Raw genomic sequence first — 22,661 nt, 5'->3', positions numbered from 1 at the left:
TCAAAAGGGTCCTTTGAGCTGAGCTTTCAAAAGAGTTTCTTCCAGATGGCCAAAGGGGTCTCGAGGCAGAGGAAAAGGTCACGTTAAAGGGAGGAGGGGGTGGGGGCAACTTGGGCAGCTACCATCCCCTTTATGACATTACCTCTGTGACCTCCCTCTCCTGCCTTGCAGAATTAGGTGTGCCCTTGTCTGGGCACATGCCTATGTTCTGGCTTTGCAGTGAGTGTTAAAGGTGCTCGTGGTGAAGCTGGATGTCTGCTAGAGCATGGCAGCTCCTCACTCAGTCTTCACAGGACCGCATCACTGGGGTGAGCCCCGACTCTCTCATTTGTCACAGATTCATCTTGCAGGGTCCAGAGCCCCTAAAGCCGAATTTGCCAGCTGATGAGAACAGACTGGATGGTTGCCAATCAGCCAGCCCTCTCCTGGAGGCATGCCTTTTGGGAAAGCCAGTCACCAGCCAAAGGAGGGTTGGGAAGGGTGATGGCAGTGGTTGGGGTTGGCTGAACAGCTAGGTGGAGGGCCCACCTTCACCGTACAGGAAGATCTACCCGCACACAAAACTGGTTTCTTGGACTCTGCTTCAATGGGCACTGCTAGAATTTGCCTCTCAAACTGCCTGTTTGGTATTTCCATGACCAATAGGCAACGAGTCTAAGTGTTAACAAGGACTTACATTTAATAATGTTTATGTTTAACAGTAGGGCTTTGGAGTCAGACCTGGGCTTCAATGCTGGTTCTGCTGTGCGATATGAGGCAAATTATTTAACACCTTGGAGCCTTATTTATCTCACCTGTGACTTTTGAGTATAGTGTTTTGCCACTATCTCCAAAAAGGTTACTTACAGTCTTGTCTTGGGGACTGTGCATAACTGTTTTATTAGATTTTTTCTGCAGTTGACTTAAATGATAATTTTCCATTTCCAAGTTATTGTGGGGTGGGGGTGGGGGTTGTGCACTCTGCACCATTATCACTGTTTCCCCTATATCCTGCCCTGGCTTTCAAATCTAGCCCCAAGGATCTTACCCTAGCCCCATATGCCAGGCCCTGCAGATCTGATCCGTCTCACCAGGCTCCAGCCACACTGGCTGCCATGAGTTCCCCAGAAAGGGTCTTGAACCCTTCTTGGGGCTGGTGCGGAGAATTTCTTATCCCTGGAATGCTATTTCTCCCCTTTTCCCTGGTCAACTCCTGAACTCCTTTGCACTCCGTAGGCTTCAGCTTAAATGTCACCTCTTCCAACAGGACAACCTTGACTGCCTTATCTAAAGTATGCCCCCTTCCTGGTTTCAGTTCATTGCTTATTCATTGCCAGGATCGTACCTACAGCTGTTGTATGCCTTTGTTGCTTGCTTTTTGTTTCCCCTCCGCTGGACTGTAAGCTCCGTGAGGTCAGGGATCACCTGTTGTTTATTCTTCCGGCCCCCAGCGCCTAGCCCAATCCGTAGCACTTGATGCTCTATAAATGCTGTAAAATGACTGAAGCTCCAGGAAGTGCACAAGGGACAATGACACCGATAGTAACTGGCAGCCCCAGTGCTCTGCGCTTCCACCTTCAGTGACACGCTCATCAAGGGTCTGGGGCAGGTGAGGGCTGGAGTTCGGCCCGCTGGAATGAGCCAGCGAACTCGCCATTGGCGGCCAGATTGTGCGGAATGGTTTCCAAGGCGACAGCAAACAGAGGGCGGGGCCTCGGAACAGAGGGCCGGGCACAGGCCTGGGCAGGGCCCTCCCCAAGAGGCGGCGGCGCGCGGAGGGGGAGGCGGGCTCTGGGATACTGGGAGGGCCCGCGCGGGGAGGGGCCGATGCCGGGCCCCGGCGCGGCGCTGCTCCAGAGCCCTGGGGAGTGGGGGGCCGCACACCGGGGCTCCGCCGCCTGGGTCCTCCAGGAGGGCGACCTGGGGTGCAGCTGGCCGAAGAAGCCGCAGCTGCCCGAACCACGCACCAGTTCCCCCGCCCCATGGCCCTGGGCGCGCCACTCCCTGTCCCGGCCTCCAGAGACACTGCCATGGCCCGGGACCGCCTCCGCCCGGTGCGACGGGGCTCGCGCAGGCGCCAAACGCCGGGCTGGCAGCCCCGCCTCTGCGCGCCCGCTGGGCTGCGCCTTCGGGTCGCTCGCTCGCTGCACCCCTGCCCAGGGCGCCGCGTATCCCCGCCCCCTCGGGCCCCCGCACGCGTCGGCCCTGGAGGAAGCCTCACCGCAGGACGGTGAGGCGCGTTGCGGCCAGCCCTTCCTGGCCTGAGGCGGGGGCGGCGGCGAGGCCGAGAGGGCTTGGGGTAGAAGGAATGTGGGTAGAGAGAAGAGTGGTAGAGGGTGGGCATCCAGATGAAGGGTGGAGAAAGAGAAGGAGTGTGGGCATCCGGGGCCGGGAGAGATGCCAGGCTGAGCCCCCATCCTGCCCCATCCCACTCCGGCTCTTTCTGCAGGTTCCCTTGTCCTCTGGCGAGGATTCTCCAAGGCGTCTCATCACATGGGCCGGCTCAGGAGCGCCAAGATCCACGTGGAGAGAGCTGTCAAGGTCGGAGGGGGCTGGGAGGTCTAGAAAGGGCCCTGAGAGTGTCTCGGCCTGCCTCCCTGCACTATTTTCTCCTATCCTTAACAGACAAACAAAAAAACAAAAGCCTTGATCCCACACACATCTTCAAATACCTCCCCAATTGTCAGTACCCCTTCACAGCAGAACTTCTTGGCAGAACTGTCTACTTCTTCACCTGGGATTCACTCAGTTCCCACCACACTAGCTCCCTGCTCTGCCCCAGTCCCCGGGAACCACTATAGTCGAGGTCACTGGTGACCTCCAAGGAGCCAAATCCAGCAGTTCCTTTTCTGTCCTAATCTCAGTTGGGCACCCTGTGTCATTGTACACTGCCGCCCCACACCCCCTTCCCTCTTGGCTGTCAGCACACACCTGGCTTTCCTTTGACCCTCCCTGGCTGCTGCTTTTCAGTTGCCTTTGAAGGCTCCTCCGGACATTGACGGTTCCCTGGATCCCTCCCCACACCTGTCTCCTTGACTGTGAGTCCGCTCAGTGTGCTGTGCCCCCTCCATGCCCTTTCCAGCCCAGCCTGGAAACTCCACACTCGGTACGCCTATTTGACATCTCCACCCAGAGAACTTGTAAGAATTTTAAACCCATGTCCCAAACCATCCTCTTGATTTTCCTCCCCAAACCTGTCCTCCTCCCTAGTCTCTGGTCTTCCCCATCTCTTGGTTGCTCAAGCCAGAAATCTGGTTTTCTGTTCACTCACCCACACATCTAATCCCGTCAGCAGGACCAGTCATCCCTATTTTAGCTCTTATCACCTTCTCCCCATCTCCACTGTAATCACCCTCATTCTAGCTATGGTGATTTCTCTCTTACACAAACCACACCAGCCTTCTAAATGTTCTCCCTGCTTCCTCCTGTCCCCTCCATCTATCCTGTGTACTGCAGCAAGCCGAACTTACAAAGCCTCCAATCGCGTCACTCTCTCCCTTTGCCTTTGTTGCTTCACACTGCTCTTAATATAAAATCCAAGTCCGTCCCAAGGCCTGTGGGACCTTCCACAGTCTAGCCACTGCCTACCTGCTCAGGAGCTCTGTCCTCATTTTCCACGCTCCACTCCCTTGGCTTCCTTCCAGTTCCTTTTGACCTGTATCCAGCCTCAACACCTTTGCACATGCTTTTCCCTCCACCTGAATGGCCATTTGCCCAGCTCTGTACATTCATGGCTCCTTCTCAATGTTCCCTGACCATGAATGTATTTCTGGTTTCCCTGGGTCCCCGTTAAGTATCCAGTTCTTGGAGCCAACAAGTCTGGATTTAAATCCCTGCTTTTTTCACTTAACCACTGTGTGGCCAAGGTACTCAACCTCTATATGCCCCTGTTTCATAATCAGTTAAACGGGGGTAATAACATCTATTAAAAATACATATTATTGTTAAGAATGTATATAAGTGCTTAGCACATAGTAGAGGCTCAACAAATATTGGCTATTACCATTATAATTATTACTATGCATATTTGTTTCCCTGCTTGTTTATAATCTGTCTCCCCTACTGGAAGATAAAAATTTCCTGAAGGCAGAGACCGTAACTGTGGTTCACCATTATATTTCCTATATCTGGCACTTAGGTAATACTTACTGAACAATGATCCTTCTCTAAACTTACAGCAGAAGAAGATCTTTATGATCCAAGGCCGCTACCCGGTGATCCGGTGCCTCTTGCGCCGGAGGGGCTGGGTGGAGAAGAAGATGGTCCGTCACTCGGGCACCACCCTGCCTCAGCCCCAGAAGGATCTGGATAGCTCAGTAGTGGGTAATAGCGACACCACTGAGGACGGTGAGCAGTCCCTCCCTCTCCACAAACTGCCCCTCCTGAGCCCCTTTCCTTTCATTCCCACTGTCCCAGGGTTGAGGTTTTGGTACGGGCCTATGGGCAGGGACAGGGGCCTCACCAGACCTGGGCTCTGCATCCACAGAGGATGAAGATGAAGATGAGACATTCCAGCCACCACAGCTGTTTGATTTCGATGATTTACTGGAATTTGATGACCTAGATGGGACACATGCTCTAATGGTAAGGGCCCAGAGGGCTGCTTAGTCAGAAGGAGAGCACTAGAGTCCAGCTGGGTGACCTCAGACAAGTCCTTTCCTTCTCTGGGCTTCAGTTTCCCCATCTGCAGTAAAAACCGACTGCTTCTCTAAAGCCTAGATGGGCCCGCAGAGCGGTGAGGGACGTAATGGAGTTCACACAAGGCAGGCCTGGGGTCAGAACTCTGTTAGGTCGTGTCAGAAGCTGGCACAACCTCCGCGCCTGGTTATTCCCCTTTGCAAATAAAAACCCCGTCGTTCGTCTCCTTTTTCTGCCCTTGGCAAGTGAAGGCTGGAAAGAAGGGCTTAAAAAGTTCTAAAAGAGGCTGATATGATGATGTGGAGGATATATGTGTAGCACTAAGGACACGTGGCTTCAAATCTTGGAACCACCACTTACTAAGTTTAACTATACCAAATTGCCATTTTTCTGTCAGGAAAGGTTAAGTGTTGGCAATTTTATATGGCTCAACCTTGTGAGCCCTTGGACATTGACCCTCCCTGTACCTGAGTTCCCTCCTCGGTGAAATGGGGATAACAGTAGCACCTACCTCATAGGGTTGTGGTGAGGATTAAATGAGCTGAACAAGGCCTGGCATGTGGTGTTATTGCTTATTAATAATCCCACCTCCCAGAGTTGTAGGAAGGATGGAGAGAAAGAGCCAACGAGAGAGCCTTTGTCACATTCTATGTGCCCATCAGCTTGAAGTCACTGTCCTGTCACTGAGCAAGTCACTGATGGCCATGGGCCAGAACAAGGTGTGGTGTTCAGTTGTGCGGCTTGGTCACTGCCTAGGGGCACCTGGCCAAAGGAGGCTGCAAGCCTGCCTACTCTCTGCTGACCAAGCGTGTGCCCTGGAGGAAGAGATGTCTTTCCTTACCTCACACAAAGATGGCAGGTGGGCCAGAGGCCACCCTGGAAATATCCTCTCTTTCCATTCACCCACCCTGCTCAGCATGGAGGGGGGAAGCTGCCTCAAGCCTTGTGCTGCCCACACCAGCCTCCTGTCTCCTCCCCTGTCCCCAGTCTCGCATGGTTCGGAACGAGATCCCCTACTTCATCTGGACGACTCGGCGGGACGTGCTGGACTGCCGCTTTCTCTCCAAGGATCAAATGATAAACCACTATGCCCGGGCTGGCTCCTTTACCACAAAGGTGGGCTCCCCAGGGCGTGGGCATGGCAGCTTCCAAACCCCCCAGCCCTTGAGTGGGCAGCCTGGCTCCCTGCTCTCCTTGTCAGTAAGAGAGAGTACTCAGGAGAGGGAGAGGTATATAATTCAGTGGAATTTGGCATCAGACAGGCAGGCCAGGGTTCAAATCTAACCCCTGCAGCATGCCTGCCACATGTAGACATAATGACTAAAATGGATTCCAGGATCCAAACAGGATCTGAAGCCAGAACAAACACCAATTCCAACGACTATGAGAAAGAGGGCCCTTACCCTCCTAAGCAGAGGCTATCTGGCTGATGAATCCATTCTATCTACCTGGGTTTATTAACAAGTGGTTTTACCTCTCTGAGCCTCAGTTTCCTCTTCTTTAAATGAAGATACCAATAAGACCTATCTTTTAGGCTTGTGGCAAGAATGAAGGGCTTTCTAATTGGGACCTGCTCATATATTATTAGTGTGAGGTGGGAAGGATTCCTAGAGGAAGCAGGTATTTCAGAATGTGGAAGTGGGGGGGGAGGGATGCGGGGCACTCTCAGCAGGGGGAACCTCATGGGCAAACATATGGAGATGGATACAAGAGAGTCAGGCCTAGCAAGTGGGGCAGAGGCTCTGAGAACATCCAAGCAGAGTCTCCCTGAGCTGTCTGAGTGTGTGCTGAGCATCGGGGGTCCCTTGAAGGCTCTGTGGGCAAGTCCCACCCTGCCCCCTCAGCGGCTAACTCCATAGGTGGGTCTGTGTCTCAATCTCCGCAATTTGCCGTGGTTTGACGAGGCTGATGCTGATTCCTTCTTCCCGCGCTGCTACCGCCTGGGAGCTGAGGATGACAAAAAGGCCTTCATAGGTAAGGAGGTGCCTAGCCCCATGCCTGGACGGGCAGAGGGATGAGGGCCAAAGCCCTGGCTCATGTTGGAGAGCAATGGGCCTCTCTCTCATGCCCTCATCTACCAGCAGATTTCCTTCTCCAGCCCTGATCCTTATCGTTCCCTAAGTACCTCCCTTAATGAGCCTCCTAGCTTGGTCAACCCAGACCTCCAGAAGAGCTTAGGTAGCTTAGCTCACATTCTAGAGCAGGTTCTAAAAGTTGGCCGATGGGTTGAGTTTGGAATCCAGGATAGGTTCCTGGCCTGTGTCAAATTCCACTGGCTTGATTGGGTTCCAGATGTAGAAAAGGCTCTAGACTTGGAGCTTGTGAGGCAGAATAGTTTCCAACTCCAGAACATGTTCTAAATTCAGGTCAGAATTTGGGTCCAGATTACATGCTAAGTTTAAATTAGTCTCCAAATCTGAAATAGGTTTTGGGCCAAGGTCTGGTTCTCAGGCTAGAATAAGTATCACAAGTGGATCAGGAACAGAAGAGAGAAATCAAACAACAGGTCCAGGGGAGATTCTGAAGACAGAATATAAGCCAAGTCAGGTCGAATTCTGGGTCTAGTTCTACAACTGAAACAGAAGCCAGGTTCTAACCCGGGTTCTAGTGTCAGATATTAGTCAGGTTCCGGATCCAAAATGGGGTAGGTCATGATCAGGTTCCGGAACCAGAACAGGCCTGGAGCCTAGGGGCTGAGCAGGGTATCCCCTGCCCCGGGAGCAGAGGACTTCTGGCTGACAGCTGCCCGCAACGTTCTCAAGCTGGTGGTCAAGTCCGAATGGAAGTCATACTCTATCCAGGCAGAAGAGGAAGAGGCCTCAGGTAAGTTCTTCCATTACTTCTGCTCCCCCACCCATTTATCCTCCCATCCATCCACCCATCTATTCATCCACACATCTATGTATTATCCACATCCATCTGCCCATCCACCACCCCTTCCCACCAACCCATCCATACATCTGCCCACTCATCTGTCCATTCATCTGTCTACTCATCCGTCTACCCACCTACTCACCCACCCTCCCACTGATCTCACATTCACCTATGCATCCATCCATTCATGCATCCATCTCCCACCTATCCCCCTACCATCAGTCTACTCATTCTCTCACCTTCTCTCAGCTCCACACTCCCAGTCCATCTGTCCACTCCTCCACCTTACCTGTCCTTCCATAGACCCATCTACCCTTCTGCTTTTCCATCCTCCTATCTGCTACTTGTCTATCCTCCAGTCCATCTACTTGTCCATTCTTCTGTTGCAATCACTCACCCACCTGTCTTCCTATCCATTTGTCAGTCAATCCACTGCCTCATTAAGCTCTCCCATGGGCCTGGAGTGTGGCCAAGAGCTCTAGAGAGGACAGACTAAGAAGACATGGTCCATCCTTGCCTGTGGGGAGCTCAGGTCTCTGAGGAGGAGGAAGCAGTGAAATGAAACCATGTAGTTTCAGGTGGTCTGAGGACCCCGTGTGCCTTGTGGAGGAGGATACAGACAATCCCTCACTGCTTGTTGGCCCAACCCATTGTTTACCCTTTTTCTCTCTGGACTTAGCTCCTACCGCAAAGCCCCCATCCTGTAATCCAGGGGCCCATCAGCCAGGGATTCAGGGAAGTAAGGGGCAGCTCTAGTGGGAGGAGGAAAATCCCTGCCTCTTCCAAAGGGAGACCTCCCTATTGCTGTCTCCTGGGTGTGTCAGGTGCAAAGAAGACTGTTGAGTGCCAGAATCAGGAGCACAAGGGCCTCAGGTGTGTCAGAGGTCCCAGGAGCAGAGAGGCTGCAAGTGTGTGCTGAGGCCATAGGTGCAGAGAGGCTTTGGGACATTTAGGGTGGAGCCTCAGTGGGACAGTAGGGGCCAAGGGCAAGTGCTAGGGTGGCAGGTGAATTTAGAACAAAGCCTCAGGTGAGTAAGAGGTCCTACGGCAGTAGGGGATGCTAGTGTGTGTTGGGCCTCAAGTGTATTTAGGTGAGACCCTAGGTAAGTGACAGGCCTTGGGGTAATAAGGCACATGTCAGGTTCTGCTTTGCATGTGGGATAGTGACAGGCCCCTCCTTGTTTCTACAGGAGACAAGCAGCCCAAGAAACAGGACGGAAAGCTGGGGATGGTGTCCTCAGAGTTTGTGGATGAGGCTCTGTGTGCATGTGAGGAGCACCTTAGCAACCTGGCCCACATGGACATCGACAAGGACCTGGAGGCTCCGATGTATCTCAGCCCTGAGGGCTGGTCCCTCTTCCTCCAGCGCTACTACCAAGTGGTCCAGTGAGTACCTCTGCAGCCAGGACTGTGGGGCATGGGCAGGTGCCCCTTGTTCTCAGGGGGCTTCCATGTTCTGAGAATGAGAGGCCTTGCCAAGCCTGCTCTGGCTGTCCCTGTTCCTGGCACTGCCCCAGTGGCTGCTGCTGCCTTCTTATTCCACGGCTGGAAACATTCAGGAGGCTGAGATGTTAAAGGCAAGTTCGCGTCCAGTGGCTTCCCTCCTGTTTAGTCAGAAGAAAAGAAATGGAGGAGTTTGGATGAAGCCGCCATTGAGGCATTTTGTGACTTGGTTTCGTTCAGGACATTTTGTGTCCTGTAGGGAACAGGTTCCCTCTTTGTCCATGAGCCCCTATCTCTACAGCCCACTTGCTGAGGCAGGCTCCTGCTAAAGTTCTTGCTTAGCCAACCATTCATTCATTTAACAGACTCATAGGGAGCGCCTAATAAGTGCCAGGTATACTGCTTGGCGATAGGAATACAGCAGAGAATAAAACTACAAGACATGTTCCTGCTCTTATGGAGCTTGAATCCAGTCAAGGGAGACAGACAATAACCAATTAAGCATCGGTGTAAGGTGGTTAAGTGATGGGAAGAGAAATAAAATGAGGAGATGTATGATTCAGTTGTGCTGGACAGGAATTAGACGAGGCAAGGACCCAGCCATCCACCAGTCTTAGGTCCAGATTAGGAGGAGATGAACCCCAAAAAGCACCTGTGGGTGGAGGCATCAGGCGGGAAGGAGTGTGCATCCTGGCTCAGCTACTTAACTCAATGTGTGGCCTTGGGCAAGTCCCTTAACTCTCCAGGCTTCAGTTTACACTTCTTTAAAATGGGACCAGTAATGCCTCTCTGGCAGGACCATAGAAGGGATTGGTGATAACATATATAAAGCCCTTGGCACAGTGCCTGGCACATAGTTGTGCCTTATCATTAGATGCTGTATGATTAAATTCTGCCAAAGGTAGTGTTACTGTAATAGAAAGGGAGGCAGCAGAAGGTGGCTTATTGGAGTGGGAGGGGATGCAATAGGTGGAATTTTCCCATCCTCTCCCATCCCAGCAGTCTGGGACGGTGCCCTGGGCAGGTTACAATTTGTGGGAACAGCTTGTGGGGATGGAGGTTTGGGAGAGACCTATCTGGATCTCTAGGGGAGGGTGCGACCAAGGTTAGTTGGACCATGGCCAGGAGGGCTTGTGTCTCCCCTTGCCTTGTCCACCAGGCTGCCCCCAGCCCAGCCTTGCCCAAGTCCCATCATCTCCCCACAGCGAGGGGGCAGAACTCAGGCACATGGACACTCAGGTCCGGCGCTGTGAGGACATCCTGCAGCAGCTGCGGACTGTGGTGCCCCAGATGGACATGGAGGGAGATCGCAACATCTGGATCGTGAAGCCAGGAGCCAAGTCCCGTGGACGAGGTGGGGTTAGCCCCTGCTTCCTGCACCAGCACCCTATGACCTGCCTCCCCATCTAGAGGCCAGGGAGGTTAATAGTGCCGGCTCTATTGGAGCCAAATGGCCTGCATTTGAATCCCAGCTCTGTTACTAATATGCTGTGTGACCTTGAGCAAGTCATATCACCTCTTTGAACCTCAGTTCCCTGATCTATGAGGGATGATAATACCTCCTGTGAAGTGAGGATTAAATGAAGTAGCACATCTAAAGCTCAGCATGGTGCCTGGCCCAGAGTAGTCACCTCATAAACAGCTGCTGCGATGGTGATGCCAGCTCCTCCTCTCCTGCCCTTGGACTTGGGTTAATGCTTTAGGTAGATCTGGTGATACCCATGTGCAGTTGCTTGTCATCTAAGGGCTCTCAGATCCGACCAGGGCATCCTTGTTAGGTGTGGCATAGCGGTTAAGGGTATGGATACTGGGAGCCAGACTCCCTGACTTCAAACCAAAGTTCTGCCTCCTACTATCTGTACAACTTTGGCAGGTTACTTAACCTCTTCTGTGCCTCATTATCATCGTTGGTAAAATGACGCCAATAATACGTACCAGAGAGGATTAAATGAATCTAATATATGTAAAGTGCTTAGATCCTGTGCTTTTACATAGTAACTGCTATATAAGTGCTATTATTTTTAGCTATTATTCTGGCTACTCAGCCCAGCATGAATGGAATTTGAACAGAAGAGCCAGCAAGCTGGATGGTGCATTAGCCAGCATCTAAAAACTGCTTAAAGGACTCCCAAGATACAGAAAACAGCCTTTTGGCAGGTCCCTCCAAAGACTGCCCTTGGGTGAATTTGTTCGTGTCGGCGTGGGGCTTCTGCAGCTGCAGACACTGTGGGACTCTCCTCTTGGGGATATCACTTCAAAACCAGCATCATGGTCTTTTCTTTTTCTGCCTAGGAAATAGTTACTTTGGTTTTTTTCCGAGTATGAAAATATGTATTATAAAAATATATATCAGACAATACAGAAAAGTAGAAGAAAGTACAAGCCGCCCTTGATTTCACTGAGATAAATTCTCTTCACCTTTCAGCACTTCCTTCTATGCGTCTGGAGAGTCTGTGTGTGTGTGTGTTTTATTTTAAACAAGAACAGCCTATTCTGTACCTTCCTTTTTTCATTTATTGTATCTTTCCATATCAGTTAATATTACTCATTTCTTTTTTGCACCTTTCTTTTTTCTTAAATAGATCTTGGAGATCACTCCATTTCAGTACATCTAGATCTGGTTTTTTTCCTTCTGTTTTTAGCTTTTTGCTATGGATACTTTCAAACATACACAAAAGCAGAGAGAAGAATACAATGAATCCCCGTATGCCTAGCACCAAATTTCAACATTTTCTCTCCATTTTTAGAAAAACTTTGTTGAAATGTATGTACAATATGCTTCATTGAAAAGCGTACACCTTGTGAGTATACAGCTCAAGGAATTGTCACAAAGTGAACACACTCATGCAAACAGCACTCAGATCGTGAAGGAAAACGTGAGCTGCACCCTGGAGAGCCCGCCCATGCCTCCTCCCGGTCTCGCCTCCCCACAGTGGGACTCCCCAGTCTCACTTACACCACCATAAATTAGTGTTGCCTGGTTTTGAGTCGTATATGAAAGTACAGAATGTATTCTCGTACTTCATTCTGTTTTACTGCTGCATGGTCTAGTCTTGTTTGGATGTGCTGTCATGGACTTACATAATCCTTTTCTGATGGATGCTTAGATGGCTGCCAGTTTTTTCCTATTTATTTGCTTATTGACTGATTGATTGTTATTACAAGCAACACTATGACGAACATCCTCTGCAAATATCTATGTGGCCTTCCCATTTATTTCCTTAGGATAAATTCCTAGAAATGAAATTGCTGGGTCACAGGGCATGAGCAGTCTTAATCTTTGGTTACACAAGGCATCGTGTTCTTGGGAATCTTGGTGATCACCCTGGCCATTTGAGAAAGGGTCTGGCTTGGGGAACCAGGCACAAGTTATTCTGTGCCATTGGCAGGCGATCACACTGCTTTGAGAGCCAGTGAAGGAATGAGACTAAGATTGTGAGTGTGTGTTTGGTTTGCAATGATTCTGATGTTTATCAGCATTAAATAATGCCTTATAAGCATAAGCTACTTATCGATTGATTGATTCGTTGATTTGTTATAAACCATAAAATTAAAATACCATTTTCTACCTAGGAGAATGGCAAAAATAATCAACAGTGTTGGTAGAATGTGGGCAGACACAGTCTCACACACTCTTGCTGGGAGAGCACATTGGTAGACAGTCTTTGGTAATATAAAATGAAAAAATGCACATACCCTTCGATCCAGCAAATCTACGGTTAGAAATTTATTCTATAGGTAACTAATAATTATTATATGAGTTAACATTTACTGAATGCTCACATGTGCCAAGCACTATTCTAAATCTTTAACATGTTTAAATGTATAGAATCCTAGAAACTGAGGCATGTATAGGCTCTCCTTAACCAGGGAGGATATTCATAGGACCTGGAAGCAGCAGCTGGCTGCCTCTGAGGAAGGAGACGTATTTTATTGTATAGGCTTTGGTTCGGCCTACTTGTTGTTTCTCTTGTTTTGTATTCTGTTAATTATTGGGGAAAAAAACTAATCAAAGTCATATATTCACAGTTTTGCTTTGTTTCTTAAGATTTTATTTTTCCTTTTTCTCCCCAAAGCCCCCCAGTACATAGTTGTATATTCTTAGTTGTGGGTCCTTCCAGTTGTGGCATGTGGGATGCCGCCTCAGCATGGCCTGATGAGTGGTGCCATGTCTGCACCCAGGATCCGAACCAGCGACAGGGTTTTGCCGAAGTGGAGCATGAGAAAACTGCTCAGGCATGGGGCTGGCCCCTGCACATAGTGTCCTGTGGGTTTTTTTAATTTTTATTTTTTAAAGATTTTATTTTTCCTTTTTCTCCCCAAAGCCCCCGATACATAGTTGTATATTTTAGTTATGGGTCCTTCTAGTTGTGGCATGTGGGATGCCGCCTCAGCGTGGCCTGTTGAGCAGTGCCATGTCTGTGCCCAGGATTCGAACTGGTGAAGCAGAGCACGTAAACGTAACCACTCGGCCACAGGGCCAGCCCCTGCACATAGTTTTTTAAAAAGTCCAGTACTGTTTGAATTTTTATGTCTCTGTATATTCCTTTTCAACCAACAAAACTGGTTAATTTAAAAAATTTTTAAATGCTTAGCTATTCTTAGCTTTGCCAGAGGGAACAGGGTGGGAAACATCCTTTCCCACTTGGCCCAGTCAGTTCTGTGGCGTTTGTGATGAAGCTGTCCATGGTCCCCTGGCCCTTCTCCCAGCCCAAGCCTGACCTTATCCCTTCCCCCCATTTCCCCTTAGGCATCATGTGCATGGACCATCTGGAGGAGATGCTGAAGCTGGTGGATGGCAACCCCATGATGATGAAGGATGGCAAGTGGGTGGTGCAGAAGTATATTGAGCGGCCCCTGCTCATCTTTGGCACCAAGTTTGACCTGAGACAGTGGTTCCTGGTGACTGACTGGAACCCACTTACCGTGTGGTTCTACCGTGACAGCTACATCCGCTTTTCCACACAACCCTTCTCCCTGAAGAACCTGGACAAGTGAGCCCCATTGCTTACCTCCCATGAGCTCTCGGTCTAGTTGGGGAGCTGGCAAGGAACAGGAGATTCCAGTGCAATGCTGGGCTCCAAACACAGACTCTGCAGGCAGGCAGGCCTCCATCCATCTACCTATCCTTCTATCCAGCAGATACCTACCGACTGTGTACCCTGTGCCATTCACTGGTCTAGGCACCTGGGCTACAGCAGTGAACAAAACAAGAGGCCAGCTCTCAAGAGTTCACATTCCAGCAGGGGGAAACAGACAAGCATATATGAACATAATGAACATAATAAGTAAAATTATCTAATAGGTTAAAATGTAATATGTGTTAGAAAAAGAAAATGTAGAGCAGGGTAAGGGAGCAGAAGAAATGCAAGAGGAAAGAGGCAAGTTGCAGTATTAACTTGGGGGGTGAGAGGAAGCCTTGTCGAGCCTTGGGTTCAAATTCCATCTCTGCAGCTTCCAAGCTGTGTGACTTTAGTCAAGTGAAAACCTATCGAAGCTTCAATGTCCGCATCTGAAGAATGGAGGCAGTCACACGAAACTCATAATTATAGCTGTCAGTTATTGAGAGCTTCGTATGTGGCTGATGCTAATCACTTGTTGTATGTTATCTCAGATATCTGTGAAAACCCAATGAAGTGGGTCCTGTTACTTCCCCCATTACAGATGTGGAAGGAGCACTTGGGTTAAATGACTTGCCCAAGATCTCACAGCTAGTCAATGGTGAAGCCAGGACTTGAGCTCATGTCTTGGTGACCACAGGGCCCATGCTCTTACCCACCTTCTTATCTTCCAGGCACTGGGAGGGTTAACTGAGACTATGCACAAAGCACTTAATACTGACGCCCCCATAGTCGATGTCCTCAGAGAGGTCCTGAGAGAGAAGACTGGCTCTGGCCCTAGAAGAATGAGATGGCACCCAAGCCTTTGTCCTTCCTTGTCCTCCCTAGCAGGGCCCCATCTCAGGTTGAACAGTAAAGGTGGCCTAGGCCTGGTTCCAGGGTTTGGCTGCCCTCCCCAAGTTTGGGGGGGAGGGGTACAGGGAACCAGACCTCAGCTTTCTGTTCTCTGTCCCAGTTCAGTGCACCTGTGCAACAACTCCATCCAGAAGCACCTGGAGAATTCATGCCATCGGCACCCGCTCCTGCCCTCGGACAACATGTGGTCAAGCCAGAAATTCCAGGCCCACCTTCGGGACATGGGGGCCCCGAATGCTTGGGCCACTGTCATTGTGCCGGGCATGAAGGCCGCAGTGATCCATGCCCTGCAGACCTCCCAGGACACTGTGCAGGGTCGGAAGGCCAGCTTCGAGCTCTATGGCGCTGACTTTGTGTTTGGTGAGGACTTCCAGCCCTGGCTGATTGAGATCAACGCCAGTCCAACCATGGCACCCTCTACGGCTGTCACCGCCCGGCTCTGTGCCGGTGTGCAAGCCGATACCCTGCGCGTGGTCATTGACCGGCGGCTGGACCGCAACTGTGACACAGGAGCCTTTGAGCTCATCTACAAGCAGGTGAGGTGGCCCAGCCCAGGCAGGCCTCCAAGGAGTCTGCCCCCTCTTCCAGGCAGCCCCATAGTGAGGCACAGGGCACTGCAGTCAGACAGACCCAGTTCAAGTCCTTGTCCTGCCACAGTGACTTAGTCTAGCGACCGCACCTCCTGGAGCCTCCATTTCCTCATTTATAAGGTGGACGTGCTATTGCCATCTTCCCTGTGGGGTTTGGGAGGAGGAAATGGGTTAATATGTGTGGGTAACATATCTAGGCATATAGCATAGTGTTAAAAGCATAGACTCTTGAACCTCCCTGAGTTCAAATGCCTGCTCAATACCCATGAGCTGCTTGACTTTGAACAACTCCCTAACCTCCAGGGATCTCAGTTTCTTCATCTGTAAAGCAGGAATGAAAATAGTACCTACCTTATAAAGTATTAGATTTAAACGCATGGATATAGGTAAGGCACTTCAGAACAGGGCCCGGCACAGAGTAAATGCTACACATTGCTACCATTACTATAACCTAATAAGGTTGTTAGGCATTTCATGATAAATGGCATCACTGTAAAATGCCTAGACATAGAGTAAGAGTCAATTACTCTTACTCAATAATAGCAGTAGACGCTACTATTATTATTATCATTATTTGGCTCATCTTGTAATTATTTTACTCACCTTGTTCCAAAAAGATAAAAAACCCAAGTGCCAATATCTTAATTTAAGATATGATCAGTAACTGTGACAAAGACCAGGACACTGGGGTCATCCCCTCAGCACATTCTCTCCCTGTGACCAAACTGATGGAAGCTGAGTCTTAATCAGAAGGATTAGGATATTTAATTTAATTGCCACAAGAAATTACTTTCAGAGCTCAGAAATCCTTGACATTGGTTTTCTGACTGATTTTTAAAAATTTATTCCACATCCTCACCAACACTTGTTATTTCTTGTCTTTTTGATGATGGCCATTCTAACAGGTGTGAGGTGATATCTCCTTGTGGTTTTGACTTGCATTTCCCTGATGATTAGTGATGTTGAGCCTCTTTTCATGTACCTGTTGGCCATCTGTGTGTCTTCTTTGGAAAAGTGTCTATTCAGATCCTCTGCCCATTTTTAATCGGACTGTTTTTTTGCTATTGAGCTGTGTATGAGTTTTTCTATATTTGGATATTAACCCCTTATCAGATACATGATTTGCAAATATTTTCTCCTATTAAGTAGGTTGCCTTTTTACTTTGTTGATGGTTTCCTTTGCTGTGCAGAAGCTTTTTAGATTGATGTGGTCCCACTTGTTTATTTTTGCTTTTGTTGCCTGTGTCTTTGGTGTCAAATCCAAAAAATCATTGCCAAGACCAATGTCAAGGAGCTTACTGCCTATGTTTTCTTCTAGGAATTTTATGGTTTTAGGTCTCACATTCAAGTCTTTAATCCATTTGAGTTGATTTTTGTGTGTGGGATAAGGTAGGGGACCAGTTTCATTCTTTTGCATGTGACATCCAGTTTTCCCAGCACCATTTATTGAAGAGACTGTCCTTTCCCCATTGTATATTCTTGACCCCTTTGTTGTAAATTAATTTACCATATATGTGTGAGTTTATTTTGGGGCTCTCTATTGTGTTCTATTGATCTATGTGTTTTTATGCCAATACCATACTGTTTTGATTACTATGGCTTTGTGATGTAGTTTGAAATCAGGAAGTGTGACGCCTCCAGCTTTGTTCTTCTTTTTCAAGATCACTTTGACTATTCAGGGTCTTTTGTGGCTCCATACACATTTTAGGATTGTTTTTTCTATTTTGGTGAAGAAATGCTGTTGGAATTTTGATAGGGATTGCTTTGAATTTGTAGATTGCTTTGGCTAGTATGGGCATTTTAATAATTTAATTCTTCTAATCCCTGAGCATGGAATATCTTTCCATTTATTTCTGTCTTCTTCAATTCTCTCATCAATGTCTTATTGTTTTCAGTGTACAAGTCTTTCACTTCCTTGGTTAAATTTATTCTTAGGTATTTTATTCTTTTTATGCTCTTTAATCTCTTTTAATCTAGAACAGCCCCACTGCTTTTTTTTTTCATAGTTTGGATCTTTTGAAGGGACCAGGCTAGCTGTTTTGTAGCACTGTCCCACATTCTGGATTTATCTGATTGTTTCCTCATGGTGGTGGTTAACTTGTTCTTCTGTTATCTGAATGTCCTATAAACTAGAAGTTAGGTCAAACAGCTTGATGAGGTTCAGGTTAAACATTTTTGGCAAGAACACTTGAGAGGTGATGCCGGTACCTCACATGGCATCACAAGGCACACACTGCCAGAGTGTCTCACCATTAAGGATGCTGAGTCTGACCATGGGGTTACGGTGGTGGCTGCAGCTCTCTCCATGGTAAGCTGCATCCTCCCCTTTGCAATGACCAGTTACTTTGTAAGGGGATACTTTGGCCGTGTGCAAATGACACATTTCCCGTCATCCTTTTCACCTACTTGTTATGCTATCCAGTTCTGATTCTTGCCTACTGTATTAGAGTTGTGACATGGTATCTTTCTAATTCTGTCATGCCTTCTACGTTTGTTAATTGAGGTTCTTCTGTAAAGATGAGCCTTCCTTCACCAAGTGGGCTTTCCAGGAGCTCTGATAGCTATATTTTTAACAAGCTCCAGGGAACTCTGATGTTTAGATAGATTCTGATCAGGATCCTTTGATGACACAGAAAACACCTCAAACTAGCTCCACATTAAAAGGAGAGTTCTTAGCAAGACACAGGGGCTCTCCTGGAGCCCAGCTGCAGGAAGTACAGCTTAACAGGAGCTGAAAATTGTACAGCAGCTCCTTTCTTGGACCTTATTCTCTGCCTCCCTCTGCATATTTGCTACTTCATTCTTTCCACAGAATGCCTTCTTAAAGTCTCTTCTGCTTCCCCATAACCTGGTTTCACGCAAGGCTGTAGGCAGGCTCTGAGCCCCTTATCTGTCTGGGTGTCATAACCCGAATTCTCTCTTCAGAGAATCTGGCTGAACGCAGGAAGCTGTCCATCGGCAGTGGCCTGTAGAGTAGAGCCACACACATTCCAGCAGGGGCTGGGGCAGCTTAGGAGGGCCAAGGGGTGGAGAGGTGCTGGTGGGGGCATGGCTAAGACTCCCGCAGTCCTCTGGGTTACTAATCTCAGGGTCCCTGTGACTCTCCAGGTACTGATTCAGGCCTCCAGCGCCAGACCCCTGAGAGGACAGAGGTGGGCTTCTCATTTCTCAGCCCCAGAAATTAATTCCATCCGTCTCTGCCCTGAGTCCTTCTGGGCCTAGGATTCCAACACCACTGTCTGAACAGCCTGTCTCCTCTTCTTTCCCACAGCCTCCCGTGGAGGTACCCCAGTATGTGGGTATCCGGCTCCTAGTAGAGGGCTCTGCCATCAAGAAGCCCCTGGCAATGTGTCACCGGCGGACAGGGGTCCGCCCAGCTCTCCCTCACCTGCTGACGCAGCAAGGCTCTGGGGAAGGCAAGGACTCGGGGACTCTTACCCACAGGTCAGCTCCTAGGAAGGCTGCTGGGGCCAGGAGCCTGGGGCACACTGAGAAGCCAGACTCCACTGCCACCACCTCGGCCCCTGGAAAGGGGAAGAAAGGCAAGGCGAAAAGTGCCACAGCCCTGGTCCGCCCCAGTCTCCCGAAGTGGGACCCCTCCAGCACCGGGATGGGCTGCATCTTCACCATGACCTTTGCTAGTGGGGACAGGCAGCCCCACCCCTTGAACAGATTGCCACTGAGTCTGAAGAACCCCCAGGCCCTGGGTAAGACCATTTCCCCCAAATACCCCAGGGGCCCAAGGCAGTTTCTTCCTGCTCTCCAAGCCCCTCCTAACCGCCTGGATTTGCCCCCACCCACAGCCCCACCAAAGAACCACTGGTAGCAAGTAGAGGCCATCACTTACAAAGTAGTCACCCTGCGAGGCAATTGTACGTATTTCAAAGATGCCAGGGCTCAGTGCCAGGCTCATCTCTCTCCATAGCCCAAGCTTTTCCTGCCACAGTATTCTGACCTTGCCTCCACACAAAGTCGCCTCTGGGGGAAAGGAAGGACTGTTTGTACAGCACCTAACAGTTTACACTGTGTTGCTACCTAAGCAGCTCCTCTAGTCCTCACAACCTAGCGAGGTAGGTGCTATTATCCCCATTTTCCAGCCGAGGAATCAGGAAGTTTAAGGAAGTTGCCCGAGGTTGCACAGCTCAGAAGGGGCCGAGCTGGGATGCAGACCCAGGTCTGTTGGACCCCAAACCCCGTGTCCTTCCCACGGCCTCTGGAGGAGGAACCGGGAGGGCTCCATCTGCCCTCACACGCCCCAGCCCTCACCTCCTCTCCCTCCACACACACCTGGAGGGGCAACTGCCAGCTCTGGGCCCTCCCCAGACCCTCACAGCCCTTCTTGCTCCCACAGCCCCTTACCACTTCCCCAGCTTCCACACCAAGGCCCGGCTGCCTTCCTCCTATGTGCTCCGACCCCAGGGGCGAGTCCTCAGACTGCAGCACAGCAAGCTGGTGGGCCCTAAGGCCCTGTCGACCACAGGCAAGGCCTTGATGACTCTACCTACCGCCAAGGTTTTCATTTGCTTCCCACCTAACCCCGAGCTCAAGCTGGCATCCAACGTCCTGAAACCAAGAAAGGTGGGCCTCAAACTGTGACTCGCAGCCTGGCAGGCAGTGCTGAGTACTGGGGTCAGGGCTGGAGGGTAGGGCAGAGGGCAGCTCCCAGGCTGCTGGAGCCCCAAGGGCGGGGCTTGTCTCCCTTGGAACCCCTTCCTGGACAGATTCCTGATCATCTCTTCTCCTTCTCCCCTCCTTTCACACCGAGGCTGTTGCTCCCCCGTGGCATCCTGGAAATGCCTTGTGTTCTCTACCCTTTGAAGTTGGAAATCTTCCTAGCACCCAGAGGAAGATCAAGGCCAAAGGCAAGTTCAAGGCCAGACTTGACAAACCCAAGGCTGAGGCATGCCTCATAAAGACAGTGAGCCTCCCAAGCAAGACCTCTGCCCCTCATCGATACATACCATGGGCTGGAGGGGCATGGGGGACGCGAGGCTAGAGAAGCCCTGGCTTCCATCCACACTGCCTCGCTCCTGGATGCAGCACCAAATAAAAAGGAGCAAGTGAAGTATCCTAGGCTTGGCTGCATTTCTCTTGGAGGGTGAAGAGAGTGTAGGCTGGGGCCCTGTACCCCAAGGTCCAGAACGAGAGCTAGAGGCCACCAGCAACTTGTCCACGAAGCAAGAATTCCCAGCTAGTGACAGACATGGGTTTCCTGTTCAGAGACTCCCTTGGCATCTCTGATCTTTGGGTCGGGGATAAGCCTCACTTTACAGATGAGGAAACTGAGTTTGAATGAGGAGACATGTCTTACGCAAGATCACGTGGCAGTGAGCAAAAGGCTGGGACACATTGCCAGAACTGCTGACCACTGGGAGTGCCCCCAACCTCCAAGCCCAGAGGAGCTGGGCTGATAGCAGAATGACATCTAATGGGCACAAGATTTACAACATGAGACAGGAGTAAGGGTGGGCCTTGCCTAAACCCAAGCCCTTCTCTACAGGGAGCAGGTCTGTCCCTTCCTCAGCAAGGGGCCAAGCTCACCTAAAAAGGAAATATCCAACAAGCCACACCCATCTGAAAACGTTTGGTAGTTCTTAGTTGTAATGGGTTGAATAGCGCCCCCTCTCCCCCCAAAATATGTCTACCTGTGAATATGACTATTTGGAAAAAGGGTCTTTGTAGATGTAATTAAGTTAAAGATTTTGAGAGGAGATCATCCTAGATTATCCAGGTGGGCCCTAAATCCAATGACAAGTGTCCTTATAAGAGTCAGGAGAGGACATAAACACGAGGCGAAGGCCCTGTGAAGATGGAGGCAGAGACTGAGTGATGCGTCCATAAGCCAGGGAACACCTGGAGCCACGAGAAGCTGAAAGAGGCATGGAGGGATCCTCCCCCAGAGCCTCCAGAGAGCGCACGGCCCTGCCGACACCTTGAGCTCGGACTTCTGGCCTCCAGAACTGGGAGAGGGTCACCTTCTGTTTTTAAGCCACCCAGGCTGTCTTACTTTCTTACAGCAGCCCTGGGAAACTAAGGCGCTAGTCAAATGAAGACATTAAACTCTGATCCAGAAATTCTTGCATAACTGAACCAGGAAATGCGTACACGCAGGCGCACAGCACATCGTGGTAACAGCTGAGTGACCTAACTGTCCATGGACAGTGGAATGGCTAAACTGAGGCGCATTCCAGTGCCGGAATTCACACTCCACGCCATACAACACAGACGCCTTGCACAGTGTGGTGCAAGAGCAGATCACGAAAGAATATTTACAGCCCAGTTCCATTTATAGAAACTGCGGAAACAGGCAAAATGAAATATATTGTTTAGGGATGCATATGTATGGAGTAAAACTTACCACAAAAGACAAGCAAGGAAAGGATTCTTCCAAGTCAGGGCAGTGGTTTCCAATCTAGACTGAACAAGAGAACCCCTCTGGGAGCTTTTCAAAAAGGTTGATGCCCGGGTCTCCATCCCAGGCTGATTAAACCAGTATCCTTGGGGTGCAGAACCGTGGGGAGGCACGGGGATGTTTCTAAGCTTCCTGAGGGGCTGGGTAGGGGTTTCTAATGTGCGACCAGGGTTGAGAACTGCTGCTGTACAAGGAAGGAGAGGGGTGTTTCTATCTCATGCCCAAGAGGTGGTTATATGGCTGTCACCTTATAATTACAGTCATGCGCTGATGAACGATGGGGACACCTGAGAAATGCATCATTGTGTGGACCTCATAGCGTGTACCTACACAAACCTAGATGGTATAGCTATTACACACCTAGGCTGTATGGCACTAACCTCATGGGACCACTATCATATATGCGGTCCATCACTGACTGAAACATTGTTATGTGGTGTATGGCTGTATTCTTTAAATCATAGCGATGTTTTGTGCACTCTTTGTATGTTTGATATATTTCACAGTTTTTTAAAGTAAAAGATATAGCATCTTTGCTTAAATGAGGTACCTAGAGTGGTCAAATTCATAGAGACAAAGGAGAATGGTGGCTACTAGGCGCTGAGAGGAAGGCAAACGGGTACAGTCACTTGGGAAAGGTGAAAAAAGTTCTGGAGATGGATGGTGGTGATGGCACACAACAGTGTGAATGTGCTTAATGCCACTGAACTGTACACTTTAAAATGGTTAAGATGGTAAATTGTGTTAGGT

At 49.7% G+C, this 22,661-nt stretch overlaps 1 protein-coding gene across 6 annotated transcripts; it reads left to right on the top strand.

Annotated features, from left to right (window-relative positions):
* The first annotated feature begins 1,766 nt into the window (after positions 1–1,766).
* TTLL3 (tubulin tyrosine ligase like 3) lies at positions 1,767–22,444 on the top strand. Of its 6 annotated transcripts, none has more exons than XR_011496535.1 (14): positions 1,767–2,209; positions 2,429–2,520; positions 4,158–4,326; positions 4,466–4,563; positions 5,605–5,733; positions 6,477–6,591; positions 7,342–7,440; positions 8,682–8,877; positions 10,140–10,288; positions 13,685–13,928; positions 15,010–15,445; positions 18,771–18,943; positions 19,851–20,077; positions 20,265–20,400. XR_011496535.1 is itself a non-coding variant. In XM_014848110.3 (14 exons), exons 1-14 carry the CDS (start codon positions 1,807–1,809, stop codon positions 20,493–20,495), a joined length of 3,021 nt encoding a protein of 1,006 aa, XP_014703596.3. In that variant the 5' UTR covers positions 1,767–1,806; the 3' UTR covers positions 20,496–22,444. The 6 variants fall into 6 exon arrangements, 5 of the variants coding, with proteins under 5 accessions (XP_014703596.3, XP_070349394.1, XP_014703595.3 ...); XM_014848110.3 differs by having other exon boundaries at positions 4,161–4,326; positions 18,771–19,206; positions 20,265–22,444; XM_070493293.1 differs by having other exon boundaries at positions 18,771–19,041; positions 20,265–22,444.
* Positions 22,445–22,661: the final 217 nt, after the last annotated feature.

The sequence above is a fragment of the Equus asinus genome, chromosome 21, assembly GCF_041296235.1.
Source record: "Equus asinus isolate D_3611 breed Donkey chromosome 21, EquAss-T2T_v2, whole genome shotgun sequence".
Classification (NCBI taxonomy): Eukaryota; Metazoa; Chordata; class Mammalia; order Perissodactyla; family Equidae; genus Equus; species Equus asinus.
The sequence above is the reverse complement of the archived record's forward strand: the minus strand, read 5'-3'. Positions and strand labels throughout refer to the sequence as shown.